The following is a 21,159-nucleotide window of genomic DNA, read 5'->3' on the forward strand; positions in this document are numbered from 1 at the left end:
TTCCAGTTGAGCTATTTCAAATCCTAAAAGATGATGCTGTGAAAGTGCTGCACTCAATATGCCAGTGAATTTGGAAAACTCAGCAGTGGCCACAGGACTGGAAAAGGTCAGTTTTCATTCCAATCCCAAAGAAAGGCAATGCCAAAGAATGCTCAAACTACCACACAATTGCACTCATCTCACACGCTAGTAAAGTAATACTCAAAATTCTCCAAGCCAGGCTTCAGCAATACATGAACCGAACTTCCAGATGTTCAAGCTGGTTTTAGAAAAGGCAGAGGAATCAGAGATCAAATTGCCAACATCTGCTGGATCATGGAAAAAGGAAGAGAGTTCCAGAAAAACATCTATTTCTGCTTTATTGACTATGCCAAAGCCTTTGACTGTGTGGATCACAATAAACTGTGGAAAATTCTGAAGGGGATGGCAATACCAGACCACCTGACCTGCCTTTTGAGAAATTTGTATGCAGGACAGGAAGCAACAGTTAGAACTGGTCATGGAACATCAGACTGGTTCCAAATAGGAAAAGGAGTACGTCAAGGCTGTATATTGTCACCCTGCTTATTTAACTTTTATGTAGAGTACATCATGAGAAATGCTGGGCTGGAAGAAGCACAAAATGGAATCAAGATTGCCGGGAGAAATATCAAGAACCTCAGATATGCAGATGACACCACCCTTATGGCAGAAAGTGAAGAGGAACTAAAAAGCCTCTTGCTGAAAATGAAAGAGGAGAGTGAAAAAGTTGGCTTAAAGCTCAATATTCAGAAAACTAAGATCATGGCACCTGGTCCCATCATTTCATGGGAAGTAGATGTGGAAACAGAGGAAACAGTGTCAGACTTTATTTTTCTGGGCTCCAAAATCACTGCAGATGGTAATTGCAGCCATGAAATTAAAAGACGCTTACTCCTTGGAAGGAAAGTTATAACCAACCTAGATAGCATATTCAAAAGCAGAGACATTACTTTGCCAGCAAAGGTCTGTCTAGTCAAGCCTATGGTTTTTCCAGTGGTCATGTATGGATGTGAGAGTTGGACTGTGAGTGCCAAAGAATCAATGCTTTTAAACTGTGGTGTTGGAGAAGGCTCTTGAGAGTCTCTTGGACTGCAAGGAGATCCAACCAGTCCATTCTAAAGGAGATCAGTCCTGGGTGTTCTTTGGAAGGACTGATGCTAAAGCTGAAACTCCAATAGTTTGGCTACCTCATGTGAAGAGTTGACTCATTGGAAAAGACTCTGATGCTGGGAGGGATTGGGGGCAGGAGGAGAAGGGGACGACAGAGGATGAGATAGCTGGATGGCATCACCGACTAGATGGACATGAGTTTGGGTGAACTCCGGGAGTTGGTGATGGACAGGGAGGCCTTGTGTGCTGCAATTCATGGGGTCGCAAAGAGTCGGACACAACTTAGCGACTAAACTGAACTGAAGCATTACTTCCCTCCTCTTTAAAATGGTAATAACATTACCACTTGTTCATATGAGGATTAAAGGTGATAATATATGTTAAATGCTTACATAGTACAGTGCCTGGCACATAGGTATTCAATAAAAATTAGCTCATTACTATTACTAACATGGGCACTATTACCTCTATTTTTGATGAGATGTGAGGCTTAATTAGTCTAATAAATAAGCCTGAGATTACACAGAAAGTAAATTTGGAAGTCAGATTTCAAACTTCAATCTGCTTCAGTCCCAAACTAAAGCTCCTCCTCATGTCTCATGCCGCTGCTGATTATCATTATTTGGGTTTGAGCCTAATCACCCACAGACTGGAAGCTTCTTGAAGACAGGGATTATGACACATACTTTCATATTCACCAAGAGCCTAATTCCAGACCACATGGCAGTCCTATCTTAAAAACTGATTGAACTTATCTGGACTTCAAATGTAAAATGGAATGATTCAACTGCAAGATTTCAAATTCCCTCAGTGAATGCAGTAGCAGAGTTAATACATAATGTAGCTAAATGAATAATGCTTTGTTGAAAATTTACTAAAGAAAGTAAAAGTGTTAGTTGCTCAGTTGTGTCCAACTCTTTGTAACCCCATGGACAGTAGCCCATCAGGCTCCTCTGTCCATGGAATTCTCCAGGGAAGAATACTGGAGTGGGTTGCCATGCCTTCTCCAGGGGATATTCCTGACCCAGGGATCGAACCCAGGTCTCCTGCATTGCAGGCAGATTCTTTACCAGCTGAGCCACTCTAGAAGCTTACTGAAGAAAAGACCTTATCAGATCCAAATATTTCCCTAAAAAAATTTTGAAAGATGTTCAACTTCCAGCCTGATACCACATCCATTCAGTTCAGTTCAGCCACTCAGTAGTGTCTGACTCTTTGAGACCCCATGGACTGCAGCACGCCAGGCTTCCCTATCCATCACCATCTCCTAGAGTTTGCTCCAACTCATGTCCATTGAGTCAGTGATTCCATTCAACCATCTCCTCTGTGTTGTCCCCTTCTCCTCCCACCTTCAATCTTTCCCAGCATCAGGGTCTTTTCCAGTAAGTCAGTTCTTTGCATCAGGTACCCAAAGTATTGGAGTTTCAGCTTCAGCATCAGTCCTTCCAGTGAATACTCAGGACTGATCTCCTTTAGGATGGACTGGCTGGATCTCCTTGGAGTCCAAGGGATCTCAAGAGTCTTCTCCAACACTAGAGTTCAAAAGCATCAATTCTTAGGTGTTCAGCTTTCTTTGTAGTCCAACTCTCACATCCATACGTGACTACTGGAAAAACCATAGCTTTGACTAGATGGACCTTTGTCAGCAAAGTAATTCATTACTTTCATTTAGCATATATTTATTAACAATATATTCTGTGTTGGTTTCCAAAGTAGTTTTACTACCTAGGAAATCTTAGGATTCTAAATGACTTCTTAGAACAATAATAAATGAAGAGGAGACCCACCTAGACTAATGGGTGAGTTTATTAACTCTGTCAAAAAGCAAGATCACTCACTTGAAGCTAACATAGCCTTTAGATTTATAGTGTATAGATTTCTGAATCTTTGAACATTTGAAAAATATTTCTTTGAGATGTAACTCTCATACTCTAAAATCCACCCATTTAAAGTATAAAATTCAATGGCTTTAATATGTTCGTAAATTGTGAAAACATCACTAAAATTTGTTTAGAATATTTTCATCACTCTCAAAAGAAACCCTGAACCATCAGCAGTCACCCCCTATTCTACTCCAAGTTCCAGCTCTAGGCAACCACTAATTCACTTTTTGTTACATATTTTATTATTGCATTTATATGGAATGTCTTGTCTATTCTCACATTCCATATATATGGGATAATAGAATATGGAATTTTTTACAACTGGCTTTTCTCACTTAGCATGTTTTGAAGGTTCATTTATGTTATAATATGTATCAGTATTTCATGAATTTTTGTTGTGGAATAATTCCATAGTATGATTAGATCACATTTCATTTATCCTTTCACCAGTTGATAGGTTGTTTCTGCTTTTTGGCTATTATGAATACTGTTGCTATAAACATGTAAGAACAGGTTTTTTTCTTTTTTGGTGGGTATATGCCTAGGAGTGGAATTGCTGGTTCCCATGGTAATTCTACGCTTAACATTTTGAGGAACTGCCAGGCTGTCTTCCAAAGCAGCTGCATGATTCTGTACCACATTTGAAGAGTCAAACCGCACAGAAAGAGAATGTCTAGTCAATGTGAGTGTTGTGATTATCTTCGTGGAATCTTTTCACAGGTAATAAAGTGATTCTCCAAAGTTAGAAATAGCACAAATAGAAAAACTAGGGCACAGTTTTCCTTTATCTACCATTGCTGCAGAAAGCTGAGGCCATGGGCTCCTTGGGGGGAGGGCTTGAGTTCCACTCACTGCTATGTACCCCAGGGCATAGCCTAATGACCAACAATAATCATTAAATATTTATCGAATGAATAAACAACTTCAAAAAGTGCTATGTGGTTAGGGATAAATTTTGCCCAAAGAGTATGGCCTTTGCCCTTGGCTCCTGGGAGGCACTTTTAAAGCTCTTGTCATTTTCAGACCAATAAGATGTCTTTGTTTGTCTGGGGCCTTGGGCCATGCCAGAGAGTCCAGGCTAGCAGTGTGATTTATGATGAGGGCTTTGGGCCATGTGGTATCAACTCAGGCTCCGGAGGGGCTGGAGATGAAAGAGCTCCATGCATGAGGTCAACCGAGTCTATGTGATGGAGCCTCAATAAAACCTATGGATACCAAGGCTTGGGGGAGTTCCCTGGTTGTCAATAGCCCATGCGTATTGTCACACACTGCTACTGGGAGAAGTAAGTGCCACTCACAACACTCTTCCAGGAAAGGACAAGTAGAAGGTCTGCACTTGAAATCTTCTGGATCCTGCTCTGTGCACCTCTTCCCTTGGCTGATTTTAATCAGTATCCATTGGCTGTAATGCACTGTAACTGAGTATAACATCTTTTAGTGAGTTATATAAATCCTTCTAGTGAATTATCTAACCTGAGAGTAGTCTTGAGGAGCCTCAACTTGAAGTTAGTGTTAGAAGTGAGGGTAATAAGTGGAAATCCAAACTTTGTAGTTACTAACAGTGCTGAAACACTATTAAAGATGATTTGGAAAAATTTAGTATGTTCAGCATTTCTATAAACAAGTGGCCTAAAGAATCATTCATGAGACAAAGTATTATAGGATGAATACATACTCATACTCCAATCAACAAAGTGGCTCAGATGGTAAAAAATCTGTCTGTAATGCAGAAAACTTGGGTTTGAGTCCTGGGTCAAGAAGATCGCCTGGAGAAGGGAATGTCTACCACTTCAGTATTCTTGCCTGGGGAATTCCATGGACAGAGGAGCCTGGAGGGCTACAGTCCATGGGGCCACAAAGAGTAGGAGATGACTAAGTGAACTCACACCTCCACCAGGGCATACTGATACTCTGCTTCATTATTAGAATATCTTCTCAGAGGAAAGGGTAACATATAATAGAAATAATAGGATTCAAATGATAGCTTTGCCTTTTTCAAGTTGTATGACCTTCTATGAGCCTCAATTTTCTCATTTATAAAATGGAAATAATAAAGATATTATAAAGAAATAATAAAGATATCTCCTTAAATTGGCACAAGAATCACATGCAATATGATGCACTCCATGAATTACACAGCATGAAAAATGATAAACGTTGAAAGCTTTTTTTAAGTAATTAGATTCACTCTGCCTTCATCAACTTCACTGAATCTCTTTGGGAAAACAAAATCAATGATTCTATTTTTCCCAGTCCATGCTGAATTTCAAGACAAAACTGAGATGGATATAACTTTCAAAAAATTTTTTATGAAAGCTATGCAAAGAAGGGTTTCCCATCTAAGAAGCTGAATATATCATGATGAAAAAAATTTCTGATATAGCAAAGAAATTCTTTCTATGAGTACAGATGATATATGAATAAAGAACCCAACTGGGGTGGCAGGTAGAAGATATTATGAGAAGAATGAGACCCGATGGAGTGTCACTTTCCCTGTCTCTCGCTGCTGTTGCTAAGTCACTTCAGTCGTGTCCCAATTTGTGTGATCCCATAGATGGCAGCCCACCAGGCTCCCCTGTCCCTGGGATTCTCCAGGCAAGAATACTGGAGTGGGTTGCCATTTCCTTCTCCAATGCATGCATGCATGCTAAGTTACTTCAGTCGTGTCCGACTCTGTGCGACTCTATGGACAGTAGCCCACCAGGCTCCTCTCCTCATGGGATTCTCCAGGCAAGAATACTGGAGGGGGTTTCCATTTCCTTCTCCTCCCTGTCTCTTACCTGATGAAATATAGAAGAGACCTCAAGCAACTTCAAAACACTATACACTGTACACTTGAGTTTTTCCTAAAAGTGACAAACACTCAGGTTGACTTGTTATCTAACTGGCATGTGGTCACAGAAAAGATTACCCTGACAAATTTTTAAACATTCATAAACAGGACTGTGATCATACAAACTTGAGGGAAACACAAGTTTCCATCACAATTAAGAAGACAGAATTAGAGGGAGGAAGAAAGGACAGGTTTCACTGAGTGACTGTCACATGGTAGACAGCATGTTGCACATATTATATCATCTCCTTATCTCTGCCCCAAACCAACCCCTTGCCTTTCTCCTATGTTCTACCCTAATGAACAGCAGCACCATATGTTGCTTAAACTACAAACTAGAAACTCGAGCATAGTCTTCAACTCTCAATTTTTCTCTCCTATTGTATTTCACCAGTCACCAAGTCCAAATGAATCTGTCTCCTGATTTGTGTTAAAATCTCTTCTTTTAATCCAACTAACTTGGAGCCTGTTCTAATCCACTGCCCTCTGTGCAAATAGAGTACTCTTTCTAAAATACACATCTCACTTTATTTTGCATTTGCTTGAATTACTTCACTGGCACTCTTTGGCTCTTAGTATTATACAATCCCAATCTTCTTATAGGTTGTTTAGCTCCTCATGACATAGATCCTGATGTCCAGCCCTTTATTTCTTCAATTCTAGGTGCTAGTTAGGTGTTTCCAGCTACCTCTTCCTCTGAGCATTTCTTGATTCCATGTTTGGTCAAATACCCCTTTGATTTGTCACAGTCTAAATTTATCCCACTGTGGCTCTTACAAATTATTCAAATTATATGTGTGTGTGTGTATAGACATGCATGTATATGAACATATATATATATATATATATATATATATATACACACACATTTGTACTATGTAAAAATAAACAAGGATGTATGCTATTGCAGATTGCATTGTGTCTCCAAGGAAAGATGTGTTGAAATTATAACCCTCAGTGCCTGTGAGTGTGATCTTATTTGGAAATAGTGTCTTGGCAGATGTAATTAAGTTAAAATGAGATCATACTCAATTAGAATGGGCCCTAATCCAATATCACTGATGTCCTTATAAGAAGAGAAAACAGAGACATTGGGAGGAAAGCGCTATGTAAAGAAAGACTGAGACACACAGATCCAGAGGGGAGCTGGCCTTGTGAAGATACAGAGACTGACAGCCACCAGTAGAAGTTAAGAAGAGGCAAAGATAGATTCTACCCAGAGCCTCAGCGGAAGTAGTGCTCTGTACTTCTAGCCTCCAGAATTGTGGGAGAATAAATGTCTTTTTTTTTTTTTTCAAGCCACCCAGTAAAGAAAGCTACCATGTAAAGAAATTTGGGCTTTCTTCTTCTTGAAAGTGACTGATAGAATGCAATTGGAATGCTTCCAGCAGACAAGAAATGAAGTTAAATCTGTATTTTAGAAAGAACACTCCTGTTTTCACTGTAAACTCCTGTTCACAGCCAGGAGAATACAATATAGGGTAATTGTACACTTTCCTGTCCACTTGGTTCATTTCCCCTCTGAGTGTCAGTTCTTTGAGGGTGGGGACTGTGTTTTTTCCCTGTCCATTCATGTATTTCCAGGATCTAGCACAATGCTAGCTCCTAAGTAAATATTTGTTAAATAAACAAACAAATTGAATTTTTCACAATAGCCCTAGAAGGTACCATTCCTGAGAGATGATATTTAATGCTGTAACCTCAGCACCCACCAGACTGTTAGGAGAACAGATATATAATGATCAGAAATTAATTTCTTAAAAGTCAACTAGTAGGTAATAAATAGTTCATCTTTACTGTGTCACGCAAAGGGGAAAAAAAGAGAAGTGATGCATTAAATCTCTGAAGCAATGCCATGCTTCCATGTGGAATTAGATTACAAAACAGAAGGAAAACCAGCCAAGTCCAGGTTTCTGACATCACCACCTTTAGAATAACTGGTAGACATTTGATACTAGTGACTTAGGTCACAGACAGAGATGGAGAAATAATCATTCCATTCAATTCATTTCAAACTACTCACCACAGGAATTATTAAAAATGGAAAGAACTTCTTTGTTAGAACTATGGTTTATTTTTATGTCACCATAGTATAGACATCAAAACTCCATGATCCAAGTTATTGCTTATTTCTTTATTGTATTATTCATTTTACAACAACAGTATATAAGGCATTACTTGAATTCTCCTTTTCCTTTATGAAATGCCTTGTTTTCTGAAACAGGACTGTGCAGTATTATAAATATGCAGATTCATTACAAAAGAGCTGGCTTATAATCACACTTTGTCTTTTGATATATGTAGATTAGACATCAACCGATGAATTTCATTAATTATGAAAATAAAACGCACTCTCTGTATTTGACTTCAAAATAACCTCAAAATTATTTTCAACAGCAGCACATGTTCCATCTGTAAATTTATGCTATTTTTTTTTTCGTATTTAAAACAGAAACTGGCTTTGTGCTTTATAACAAATATAAATGGGGTAATTTGGATAATGAAAATAAATGAATAACAGCAGCACTAATAGAGCTGATCCTATTTGTGATGGCTCATTAACTCTGTACAGGACGCAATTCACTGCTCTGGATCAGGAGTTGATAATGGTGCAATGTGGAGCTATTAGCAAAAGACGGTCGCAATAGGAAATTAACAGAAGGTCTGTTCATTTGCTGGGAAGTCAGGATCCCTTTCAGTATTATAACCACATTAAACCATGTGCTCAAAAAGGCCGTAAAGAAGAAAAAGACAGAAACAACTTGAGGACTACTCCTACCAAAAGCTGCTGCTGCTAAGTCACTTCAGTCGTGTCTGACTCTGTGTGACCCCATAGACGGCAGCCTACCAGGCTCCCAGGCAAGAACACTGGAGTGGGTTGCCATTTCCTCCAATGCATGAAAGTAAAAAGTGAAAGTGAAGTCACTCAGTTGTGTCCAACTCTCAGCGACCCCATGGACTGCAGCCTACCAGGCTCCTCCATCCACGGATTTTCTAGGCAAGAGTACTGGAGTGGGGTGCCATTGCCTTCTCTGACCAAAAGCTAGTACTGCTCAAGCACAGAGTATGCACTTTAATGCATTTGATCACATAATCCTCATATCGTGATATGAACTGCCTTCTATCAGGCAGTTCCAGATATTAGCCTCATTTTGCAGATAAGAAAATCGAGGCTCAAGAACTTGCTCAAAGTCATACATGAATGGGTGGTGGAGCTTAGACTCAAACCCAGGCAGTACAACTTCAGAGCACTTGCTCTTAACAACTCATAGATATCTTGGCTCTGCCTTATCTCCAACTTCATCTAGTTCAGAAGGATAATAAGCAAACAGAAATCCCGGTGTTTCTCAGTCCAAGATGCAAGGTGGGGAGAGACACCAACATGACCACTCCTACTGCAGAAAATGCTCAGATTCTAGGGGGGATGGAAAGGGAAGTGGTTTGAAAAGAGATTCACTAAACCTATTGTTTTCTTGTGTAAACGACCGAATTAAAGCTGGACAAGGTTTTGGCCAGTGGGAGAGGCTGAAGAAATAACACAGAAGGCATAATTTTAAAATGCTGATAAACAGTCATATTCTCTGACCTCTAGCCTGCCATTAAGTAGCTGGTAGATCCTGGGAAAATCATATAACCCAGTGCAGCAATATTTCTCAGGGCTGGGCTAGATAATCTCAACGGCAGTGCTTTCCAAATGCTGGGCTCTGAAGCACTGTTAGTAGCAATTTCTGCACTCTGGATAAAGGATAAAAAATAAGTACAGAGTAGTAAATTTCTCATAAGGCAGACTATATTTAAAGGACCATCCTTCATTTTGAAATCAAGTTCTTACTGCTTTCTTGTTATTAAAATTTCAATTGTGAAATGATGATGGTGATAGTACATTGTAGAAGGTCTCCTTTTCTTCTTTTTTTTTTTAAATTAAATTTTATTTTATTTTTAAACTTTACATAACTGTATTAGATTTGCCAAATATCAAAATGAATCCGCCACAGGTATACATGTGTTCCCCATCCTATGTTCTTAGCAGAAGAAGAAGCAAGTTACTTTATCTCATTCTATAAACTTTTTTTGAATTGTTACAGAGTTCTGAAGTCCCACACAGGGAACCACCACTTTAATACATTTTGCAAGATGTTCAGGGTATTTCACTTTGTCATAGTACTTGGCAGTGTATTAAGCATTTTCACATGAACTATCTCACTCACTGCTCTACAGTTTGCTAGACAATCTTATTTTCCAGAGTAAAAATTGAATTTAGCAAGTGTAAGCAACTTGATCAGCATTACACAGACAGATCATTAAAGAAAATTCAGATTCTAATCTGTGTCTTTTGACTTTAAATCCTGCCTGCTCTTTCATCAGTAAGTGATTCATAAATCTGGCCAAACCACTAGGGTCATAAGGAGAATGTTTTAAAAACATCAAATGGATAAATCTGAATTTCTGGAGGACAGAGCCTAAGAGTTGCATCTTTTAAGAGCTCTCCAAGTGATTCTGGAAGGCAGTCAAGTTTGGGGACCAGTACTCAACATTACACTGCCTCTGTCTACTCAGTTTTACCAGGAGCAATAAGGGGCTTAAGAGTCAGAGCCAGGTATTTCTGATTGAGTCCTATCACCTACTTGAGCCTCGTCCTTCATCTGTGAAAAGAGAATAATGTCATCTAATATGCAGAGCTGTAAAATACATGAAAAGTGCCTAGATGTGGTAGTTACTAAAAATGGCAGATATTTTATTATTATGATTAATATTTATATTACTACTGCTATTAGAATGAATATACTGCCTGATATGATGCTTGATAGTACTGAGTAAGAATAAGGTATCTCTTATAAGGAGCAATGATTCTAACATTTTCCTGAAGCAAATTCACTACAAATATGGAAAACCCCCTCATTTATGACTTTTGGAACTCCCAGCAGGTCTCAGTTTCCTCCTCTGTGAATAGTAATATCTGTAAATTGCTTTTGTCTCTTGAAGTCTAAGTCGCCATAGTTTTATTTGAGTTAAAGTCTCAAATGGTTTTGAGGGAGTGGATTTTTGTTGAGTATTAGACAGGCATAACTGGAATAACTGGTATTTAAAAGTGACAAATGTCTTAGTTATGCTGCTGTTTTCTATCATGGTAAGACGCTCTCCAAAGCTAGATATTTGCTTCTGTGGAGTTTATAATTCATATCTGCCTAGCATCAAAAATATTTGAAGCAGCTTACCAAAAGAAAAAAAAAAAGTGATAATAAAAGACTTCCCTGTGGTCCAGTGGTTAAGAATCCATCTGCCAATGCAAGGGACATGGGTTTGATCCCTGGTCTGGGAATTAAGAACCCATATGTCATGGGGCATCTAAACCCATGTGCCACAACTATTGAACCCACGCACTCTAGAAACCAGTGCTCTGCAACAAGAGAGGCCACATTGCTATGAGACACCTGTGCACCGCAGCTAGAGAATGGCCTCCACCTGCTGCAACTAGAGAAAGCCCATGCCACAGTGAAGACCCAGTGTGGCCAAAAAATAACAAAGTGAGGTCAGAGACAGAGCTGAGCCTTCCCAATAAATGGGGTAAAAATGGAGGAGAAGGGACTATGGGGCAGAGAAGATGATTTTTTCAGGAAACCAGGAGACGTTCTTTATAAAAACTGCATATTTCAGTAAGCATTAACATTTTTGACAGTGTTTTAAAAATTATGAAAAAATTTTTTCTGCATGTTTCTTACCACAAACCACAAATACTAATCACCAATATACAGCTACAGCCTGAATAAAGGAATTTTTTTCTAAGTCAAATGGAATTTATGTATGTCCACTCTTTATAGGAAGCAGTGAGGGCTTTTCTTTCTTTTTTTTTATTATTATTATTTTTTAATTTTATTTTATTTTTAAACTTTACAATATTGTATTAGTTTTGCCAAATATCGAAATGAATACGCCACAGGTATACATGTGTTCCCCATCCTGAACCCTCCTCCCTCCTCCCTCGCCATACCATCCCTCTGGGTTGTCCCAGTGCACCAGCCCCAAGCATCCAGTATCGTGCATCGAACCTGGACTGGCGACTCGTTTCATACATGATATTATACATGTTTCAATGCCATTCTCCAAAATCTCCCCACCCTCACCCTCTCCCACAGAGTCCATAAGACTGATCTATACATCAGTGTCTCTTTTGCTGTCTCGTTCACAGGGTTATTGTTATCATCTTTCTAAATTCCATATATATGCGTTAGTATACTGTATTGGTGTTTTTCTTTCTGGCTTACGTCACTCTGTATAATAGGTTCCAGTTTCATCCACCTCATTAGAACTGATTCAAATGGATTCTTTTTAATGGCTGAGTAATACTCCATTGTGTATATGTACCACAGCTTTCTTATCCATTCATCTGCTGATGGGCATCTAGGTTGCTTCCATGTCCTGGCTATTATAAACAGTGCTGCGATGAACATTGGGGTACACGTGTCTCTTTCCCTTCTGGTTTCCTCAGTGTGTATGCCCAGCAGTGGGAGTGCTGGGTCATAAGGCAGTTCTATTTCCAGTTTTTTAAGGAATCTCCACACTGTTCTCCATGGTGGCTGTACTAGTTTGCATTCCCACCAACAGTGGAAGAGGGTTCCCTTTTCTCCACACCCTCTCCAGCATTTATTGCTTGTAGACTTTTGGATCGCAGCCATTCTGACTGGCGTGAAATGGTACCTCATAGTGGTTTTGATTTGCATTTCTCTGATAATGAGTGATGTTGAGCATCTTTTCATGTGTTTGTTAGCCATCTGTATGTCTTCTTTGGAGAAATGTCTATTTAGTTCTTTGGCCCATTTTCTGATTGGGTCATTTATTTTTCTGGAGTTGAGCTGTAGGAGTTGCTTGTATATTTTTGAGATTAGTTGTTTGTCAGTTGCTTCATTTGCTATTATTTTCTCCCATTCTGAAGGCTGTCTTTTCAAAACCTTGCTAATAGTTTCCTTTGTTGTGCAGAAGCTTTTAAGTTTAATTAGGTCCCATTTGTTTATTTTTGCTTTTATTTCCAATATTCTGGGAGGTGGGTCATAGAGGATCCTGCTGTGATGTATGTCGGAGAGTGTTTTGCCTATGTTCTCCTCTAGGAGTTTTATAGTTTCTGGTCTTACATTTAGGTCTTTAATCCATTTTGAGTTTATTTTTGTGTATGGTGTTAGAAAGTGTTCTAGTTTCATTCTTTTACAAGTGGTTGACCAGTTTTCCCAGCATCACTTGTTAAAGAGATTGTCTTTAATCTATTGTATATTCTTGCCTCCTTTGTCAAAGATAAGGTGTCCATATGTGCGTGGATTTATCTCTGGGCTTTCTATTTTGTTCCATTGATCAATATTTCTGTCTTTGTGCCAGTACCATACTGTCTTGATAACTGTGGCTTTGTAATAGAGCCTGAAGTCAGGCAGGTTGATTCCTCCAGTTCCATTCTTCTTTCTCAAGATCGCTTTGGCTATTCGAGGTGTTTTGTATTTCCATACAAATTGTGAAATTATTTGTTCTAGCTCTGTGAAGAATACTGTTGGTAGCTTGATAGGGATTGCGTTGAATCTATAAATTGCTTTGGGTAGTATACTCATTTTCATTATATTGATTCTTCCAATCCATGAACATGGTGTATTTCTCCATCTATTAGTGTCCTCTTTGATTTCTTTCACCAGTGTTTTATAGTTTTATATATATAGGTCTTTAGTTTCTTTAGGTAGATATATTCCTAAGTATTTTATTCTTTCCATTGCAATGGTGAATGGAATTGTTTCCTTAATTTCTCTTTCTGTTTTCTCATTATTAGTGTATATACTGCATTTAAGTATTCCATCTTTATTTCTCTATCATCATTTTTTTGGTAGATAAACAATTATTTCATCATTTTGACAATGTTGTGTGTGTGTTAATTGCTCAGTTGTATCTGACTCTATGTGACCGAATAGACTTCTCTGTCTATGGGAATTCCCAGGCAAAAATACTGGAGTGCATTGCCATTCCCTTCTGCAGGGGTCTTCCCCACCAAGAGATAATGTTACAATTTTTATCTGCAAAGTTATGCACATTTTTAGGATTGTTATCCACACATTTATAGATTGTTAGCTTCTATCATATTCTTCTCTTATTGGGGTCTCTTTCTATTTCTTCCCTCCTTTTTATAAAATGCAAGTAGGTTTTTTTTTTTTTTTGCAAGTAGGTTTTAATCATGAAAACACATAGGCTATTATGGTAGTGGTAACAAGGATCCAAAATGATATCCCTTATAAATTCGTAATAAAAGCGGTAGTTTTTGATTCCCTGAGCACAATTAATTTGATGTATTTCTTTTTGTTTATAAAAATCTATTCCCCTGCTCTTATCATGGTCAAAATGAAAACTTCTTCCTGGTTTTAGGCATTGTTTCCTTTCTGTTCCTGCTGTCACTGACCTGGTCCAGGTTCATGCTTTTTTTCACCTTGGCTGCTCTAAGAGTCTCTTTTTCAGTTGGTCTCCTTACTTTCAGGGTCCTGTAAGTGGTCCACTTTGAGCATCCTATAACTGTAGCTATACTCAACTTTCTAAAAAGAGCTTGGATTGTCTATTTTCCACCAAAACTCTTTCTTCGCCACCCACTGTTGACCATAATCCTGTCTACCATTCAAGCCACCATGATTTACTCCCCAAATACCTTTCTCGCTTCTTACTGTGTAGCTGGGGATATTCTGGTACTTACTAGTACCTAGATACAATCTGAACTTTACTAACTCCTTTACCCTACTATTGCCTCTAACAAGACAAGTAAAGGAAGAAAAGAATAATAACCGATTACAATTTCCATGTATAAGTCACCATTCTTTTCAGATATTCTGTAATTTACATTTGCCCCCAAATCTAACATGTCACACTTTTAAGAATCTAAGTTGGGGAGGCATATTTACTGTTGCTTCATTTGCCAACATACATGAAGCCAGTTGGCAGGATTAATCTGGAAAGCAAGAGGCCCTACTGAATTTCTATGCAACAAAAACAAATGAAACCTAATTTGCCAGCCTATCTTGTTTATTTTGGTTCATTCATCAGTGTAATATAGTACATACAACTTTGGACTAGATATCAAGGGACCTGAAATTTCTGCCATGACCAACCATAAAACTTGCAGAAAGTCACACAAACTTTCTGGTCCCTCATTTTTTCTCACTGACAAAATGGAAAACTGTCTTGTTTTGTTCAAACAGTATACATACAAAAGAAACTATTATTATTAGTTGCCATTCCCAAACAACACAATCCCTTTTCTGTATCTATTTGGTTTACAATTCTATCATTCCCAAAGCTTTTGCATCTTTCATAATTCCATCTCAACAGAAACTGAGAGTATTAGAGCAAGAAACTAACACCAAATATCACAAATGATATTCAAACATACCGCTTTTTAGGTTGTTGATTAGATCACCTCTTGGGCTTTTCCCAGCTTTAAAGCAGTAAGATTCTATATTCAAATTCATATCTGAAATTCACATGAAACCTTCGGATATGTAAATATCACTCCATCTTGTTACCTAAGAAGTGCTTGGACTTGCCACAATTTCCCTGCCTTATGATTCCAGACCTCATGAAGGCTTAATATGTCTGTGTCCCTCTCACATACACAGAACCTTGTAGGGCATCTCATATCTTTTGTTGTCATTTGCACTATAGTTACTCCTTTTATGTCTAGAGTTAGGTTTTAAAGAAACGTGAGTTTGAAACAACAAATTACTGAAACACATTTTAAGTTTATTCTTATACTGCTAATTGTTATATCTGAAATTCTGAAGACATAAAAATTTCAAACAGTGTCTTCATGGGAGAGGCAAAGATTCTCAAAATGTCTACTTTGTGAAATATAACATTATATGGTGAAGCATAGCACAGAGGACACTGTAGCAACTGCTTGTTCCTGAAACTTGGCTTGTCATCCTAATCCAAAGCATAGACTTTGAAATCAAGACAGCAAACATACTAACTTTCCCTCATCTGACTAACTCCCCACTAAAGTCTTTGGAGTTTAGTCGCTAAGTCATGTCCGACTCTTTGCAGCCCCATGGACTGTAGTCTGCCAGGCTCCTCTGTCCATGGGATTCTCCAGGCAAGAATACTGGAGTGGGTTGCCATTTCCTTCTCCAGGGGATCTTCCCAACCCAGAGACTGATTCTGTGTCTCCTGCAATTTTTTACTGCTGAGCCTCCAGATAAGCACCTCCCCCACTTCCTCCACTAAAGTAAACATTGATAAATTTACACCAAAAATCAAACCTCTTTGCTATCTCCATTTAAAAGATTTTTCTGGCTGAAATTTCGACCTGAAAGTTGGCACTGGCATGCCTTTTCCTACAGTTGTCTAAATTTTCAATAAAATTGTAGTCATGATAAAGAAACAACAAATTCTCCTACAGTATACTTGGAGATTTTAGAAGAAATCTTACCTAAGAAACTCTGAAGCTACAAGTTAATGAAAGTTGATGCCTCCAAATACAGATACACATACACGCACATGCGTGCGCGTGCACACACACACACCATTATTTCAGGAACAACCAAAGTAGAGGTAACTTCAAAATCTAGTACAAAAGTGATACAAAATATTGAAGAAATTTTATTCTTCTATATTCAAGTGAGACATCAGGAAAGAAAAACTCTAGCTCACTTTTCCTTAACATAAAATAAAGCTCTTAAAGTTTTAACTGATGTTGAACCTCAATTTTCCAATGGGTCATCATTTATCAACTCTAGAAAAAGTAACACTTATTCAGATAGCAGGACTACACAAAAGCTATTGACATAAATCCCTCCAGAAAAATAGAATGCAAAGAAGCTGGCACTTACTTGGCACAAACCACTGATGCACATATCCAAAGATTCTGTGTAGCAACGAGTCCCATCTAAGACTTTAGGTGCAAGTTCAACAACCAGGGCTGTTCCTTTGGCCTGACACTTGAGGGAACATGGGTTGTCAGGGTCATTAGACACAGGAAGCCATTCATAAAACTGGCCATGGTATTTGACATCATTATGAGCTGAGCACTGTTGTGCTCGGAAATCACCTGCTTCTGGCGGACAGTCCTGGAGAAGAAAAAGAAGAGTGGGAGAAGCATAGGTTAAAAGAAAAGCTCAAACAGAAACCTAGAGCAGAAGAATGCTCCAAGTCATAGGAAACAAAGTAAATGTTCTATCACTACAGATGGATCCTCTCATACCATCTGAAAGGTCATATGATTATTTGGCTCTCAAAATGTAGAAATTTGAGAAAGTCATCAGCTTGAAGTATATTTTCAGATAGAAGTAAAATGGGAAAGAAACCAGCTTGAAATAGATCTGATGGATACTAGCCCACCAGGCTCCATTGTCCAGGGGATTTTCCAGGCAAGAATACTGAAATGGGCTGTCATTTCCTACTCCTGGGGATCTTCCTGACCCAGGGATCAAAGCTGTGTCTTCTGCATTGCAGATAGATACTTTAGCAGAGCCAACACCTGATTACTTCGTTATCCTTTTTAAGAGTTCTCTTTAACAAGGTTTTTTCCTCTGAAAATCTATTTACATGTAAATAAGCATTGGGAGAATTGCATTGTGTTATTTTACAAAATGAACACTATCTCTTTTCTCAAATTTCAGTGTTACTGCAAGCATGCTAAGTTACTTCTGCTGCTGCTGCTAAGTCGCTTCAGTCGTCTCCGACTCTGTGCGACCCCATGGACTACAGCCTACCAGGCTCCTCCATCCATGGGATTTTCCAGGCAAGAGTACTGGAGCGGGGTGCCATTGCCTTCTTCAAAGTTGCTTCAGTTGTGTCTAAATCTTTCCTACCGTATGAGCTATAGCCAGCCCACTGGGCTCCTCCGTCCATGGGATTCTCAGGCAAGAACACTGGAGTGGGTTGCCATGCCCTCCTCCAGGGGATGTTCCCAATCCAGGGATCAAACCCACGTCTCTTACATCTCCTGTGTTGGCAAGTGGGTTCTTTACCACTAGTGCTCATTACTACTAAGCAGCATATAAGGGTCTAATATTTCAGAAGGCATAACATCTTTCTAGGCCAAACTGGGTGTAAACAACTAAAGACTTATTTCAGATGATATTAAATTAGCTCAAAATACAATATAAATTCTGAAAGGCATTTCATTGTTAGTATCATATACATTTTGAGAGTGAATAAGATATAGAATTAAAGAAAAAAGATAATTTTTATTGTATTTTACAGATACATAAGTACTCAATAAGGCTTAAGTGATTATGAATATTGTATGAAAAAAAGTTAATGGTCATTAAACAAGTCAGTATGTGTGTGTCGTACTTTGTTGTGATAGGTAATCAGTTGCGAGAAATAAAACAAAATCCACAATCTGCAATCCTACGCTATAAGTCACAAAACAGTAGATTGTATGATGTAGCACAAGTTCTCTAAACTTAAATGTTTTAATACCAGCTCCTTTCAGACCCATGTATTCCAAGATAAGAGCATAAACTAATTTAATATTTATTATTCATGAACTTATGTTCCAAAGACAATATCACAACTTGCCCAGTTTACAAATCCTACCATTCTCCAACTAGACTTCATTAATTAGCTTCCATCCTGAAACAACCCCATGACTAACTATGACCCCCAAACTCTGCACATCTTCTTCCCTAAATTACCCACTTGAGAAATTACAGAATGTCAAGGTGCTCTTCCCCCTTGTTTAGCAAGTTTAATAAAATCAGCTTTAAAAAATTAACATATTTCCCAGGTGGCTGCTGTATGGGTGGCTTCCATGGTTGAACTGAGAGTGTAATTAATAATTTTTAAGTAAAGCATTTTCAGTTGCATAATACCTGTCACTCTAAGAATCACTTAATTACTCTGCAGTATAGAAGAAATGTGGTCTGTGGACGGACTAACACCTAAAAAAGATGTTCTTTTCATTATAGGGGACTGGAATGCAATAATAGGAAGTCAAGAAACACCTGGAGTAACAGGCAAATTTGACCTTGGAGTACAGAATGAAGCAGGGCAAAGGCTAAGAGTTTTGCCAAGAGAACGCACTGGAAATAACAAACACCCTCTACCAACAACACAAGAGAAAACTCTACACATGGACATCACCAGATGGTCAACACTGAAATGAGATTGATTATATTCTTTGCAGCCAAAGTTGGAGAAGCTCTATACAGTCAGCAAAAACAAGGCCAGGAGCGGACTGTGGCTCAGATCATGAACAACTTTTGCCAAATTCAAACTTAAATTGAAGAAAGTGGGGAAAACCACTAGATCATCCAGGTATAACCTAAATCAAATCCCTTACAATTATACAGCGGAAGTGAGAAATAGATTTAAGGGACTAGATCTGATAGAGTGACTGATGAACTATGGACGGAGGTTCGTGACATTGTACAGGAGACAGGGATCAAGACCATCCCCAAGAAAAAGAAATGCAAAAAAGCAAAATGGCTGTCTGGGGAGGCCTTCCAAATAGCTGTGAGAAGAAGAGAAGCGAAAAGCAAAGGAGAGAAGGAAAGATATGCCCATTTGAATGCAGAGTTCCAAAGAATAGCAAGGAGAGATATAAGAAAGCCTTCCTTGGTGATCAGTGCAAAGAAATAGAGGAAAACAATAAAATGGGAAAGACTAGAGATCTCTTCAAAAAAATTAGAGATACCAAGGGAACATTTCATGCAAAGATGGGCTTGATAAAGGACAGAAATGGTATGGACCTAACAGAAGCAGAAGATATTCAGAAGAGGTGGCAACAATACACAGAAGAACTGTATAAAAGAGATCTTCATGACCCAGATAATCACGATGGTGTGATCACTCACCTAGAGCCAGACATCCTAGAATGTGAAGTCAAGTGGGACTTAGGAAGCAACACTACGAACAAAGCTAGTGGAGGTGATGGAATTCCAGTTGAGCTATTTCAAATCCTGAAAGATGATGCTGTGAAAGTGCTGCACTCGATATGGCAGCAAATTTGGAAAACTCAGCAGTGGCCACAGGACTGGAAAAGGTCAGTTTTCATTCCAATCCCAAAGAAAGGGAATGCCAAAGAATGCTCAAACTACTGCACAATTGCAGTCATCTCACACGCTAGCAAAGTAATACTCAAAATTCTCCAAGCCAGGCTTCAGCAATACATGAACCGTGAACTTCCAGATGTTCAAGCTGGATTTAGAAAAGGCAGAGGAATCAGAGATCAAATTGCCAATATCCGCTGGATCATAGAAAAAAGAAGAGAGTTCCAGAAAAACATCTGTTTCTGCTTTATTGACTATGCCAAAGCCTTTGACTGTGTGGATCACAATAAACTGTGGATAATTCTGAAAGAGATGGGAATACCAGACCACCGAACCTGCCTCTTGAGAAACCTATATGCAGGTCAGAAAGCAACAGTTAGAACTGGACATGGGACAACAGACTGGTTCCAAATTGGGAAAGGAGTATGTCAAGACTGTATATTGTCACCCTGCTTATTTAACTTATATGCAGAGTACATCATGAGAAACGCTGGGCTGGATGAAGCACAAGCTGGAATCAAGATTTCCAGGAGAAATATCAATAACCTCAGATATGCAGATGACACCATCCTTATGGCAGAAAGTGAAGAGGAACTAAAGAGCCTTTTGATGAAAGTGAAATAGGAGAGTGAAAAGTTGACTTAAAGCTCAACATTCAGAAAACTAAGATCATTGCATCTGGTCCCATCACTTCATGGGAAATAGATGGGGAAACAGTGGAAACAGTGGCAGATTATTTTTTGGGGGGCTCCAAAATCACTGCAGATGGTGACTGCAGCCATGAAATTAAAAGATGCTTACTCCTTGGAAGGAAAGTTATGACCAACCTAGACAACATATTAAGAAGCAGAGACATTATTTTGCCAACAAAGGTCTGTCTAGTCAATGCTATGGTTTTTCCAGTAGTCATCTATGAATGTGAGACTTGGACTATAAAGAAAGCTGAGCACCTAAGAATTGATGCCTTTGAATTGTGGTGTAGGAGAAGACTCTTGAGAGTCCCTTGGACTGCAAAGAGATCCAACCAGTCCATCCTAAAGGAGATCAGTCCTGAGTGCTCACTGGAAGGACTGATGTTAAAGCTAAAATGCCAATACTTTAGCCACCTGATACAAAGAGCTGACTTTTGAAAAGACCCTGATGCTGGGAAAGATTGAGGGCAGGAGGAGAAGGGGACGACAGAGGATTAGATGGTTGGATGGCATCACTGACTCAATGGATATGAATTTGAGTAAACTCTGGGAGTTGATGATGGACAGGGAGGCCTGGTGTGTTGTGGTCCATGGGGTTGCAAAGACTCGGACAT

At 38.8% G+C, this 21,159-nt stretch overlaps 1 protein-coding gene across 1 annotated transcript in view; it reads right to left on the reverse strand.

The window, feature by feature from the left end:
* Positions 1 to 21,159, reverse strand: part of ADAMTSL1 (ADAMTS like 1) — a 1,145,195-nt gene that overhangs the window by 359,733 nt on the left and 764,303 nt on the right. The window contains exon 7 of the mRNA XM_055577966.1: positions 16,686 to 16,922. Within this exon, the coding sequence (XP_055433941.1) occupies positions 16,686 to 16,922 (237 nt within the window). The remainder of the gene's footprint in view (positions 1 to 16,685; positions 16,923 to 21,159) is intronic.

The sequence above is a fragment of the Bubalus kerabau genome, chromosome 4 (genome assembly GCF_029407905.1).
Source record: "Bubalus kerabau isolate K-KA32 ecotype Philippines breed swamp buffalo chromosome 4, PCC_UOA_SB_1v2, whole genome shotgun sequence".
NCBI lineage: Eukaryota > Metazoa > Chordata > Mammalia > Artiodactyla > Bovidae > Bubalus > Bubalus kerabau.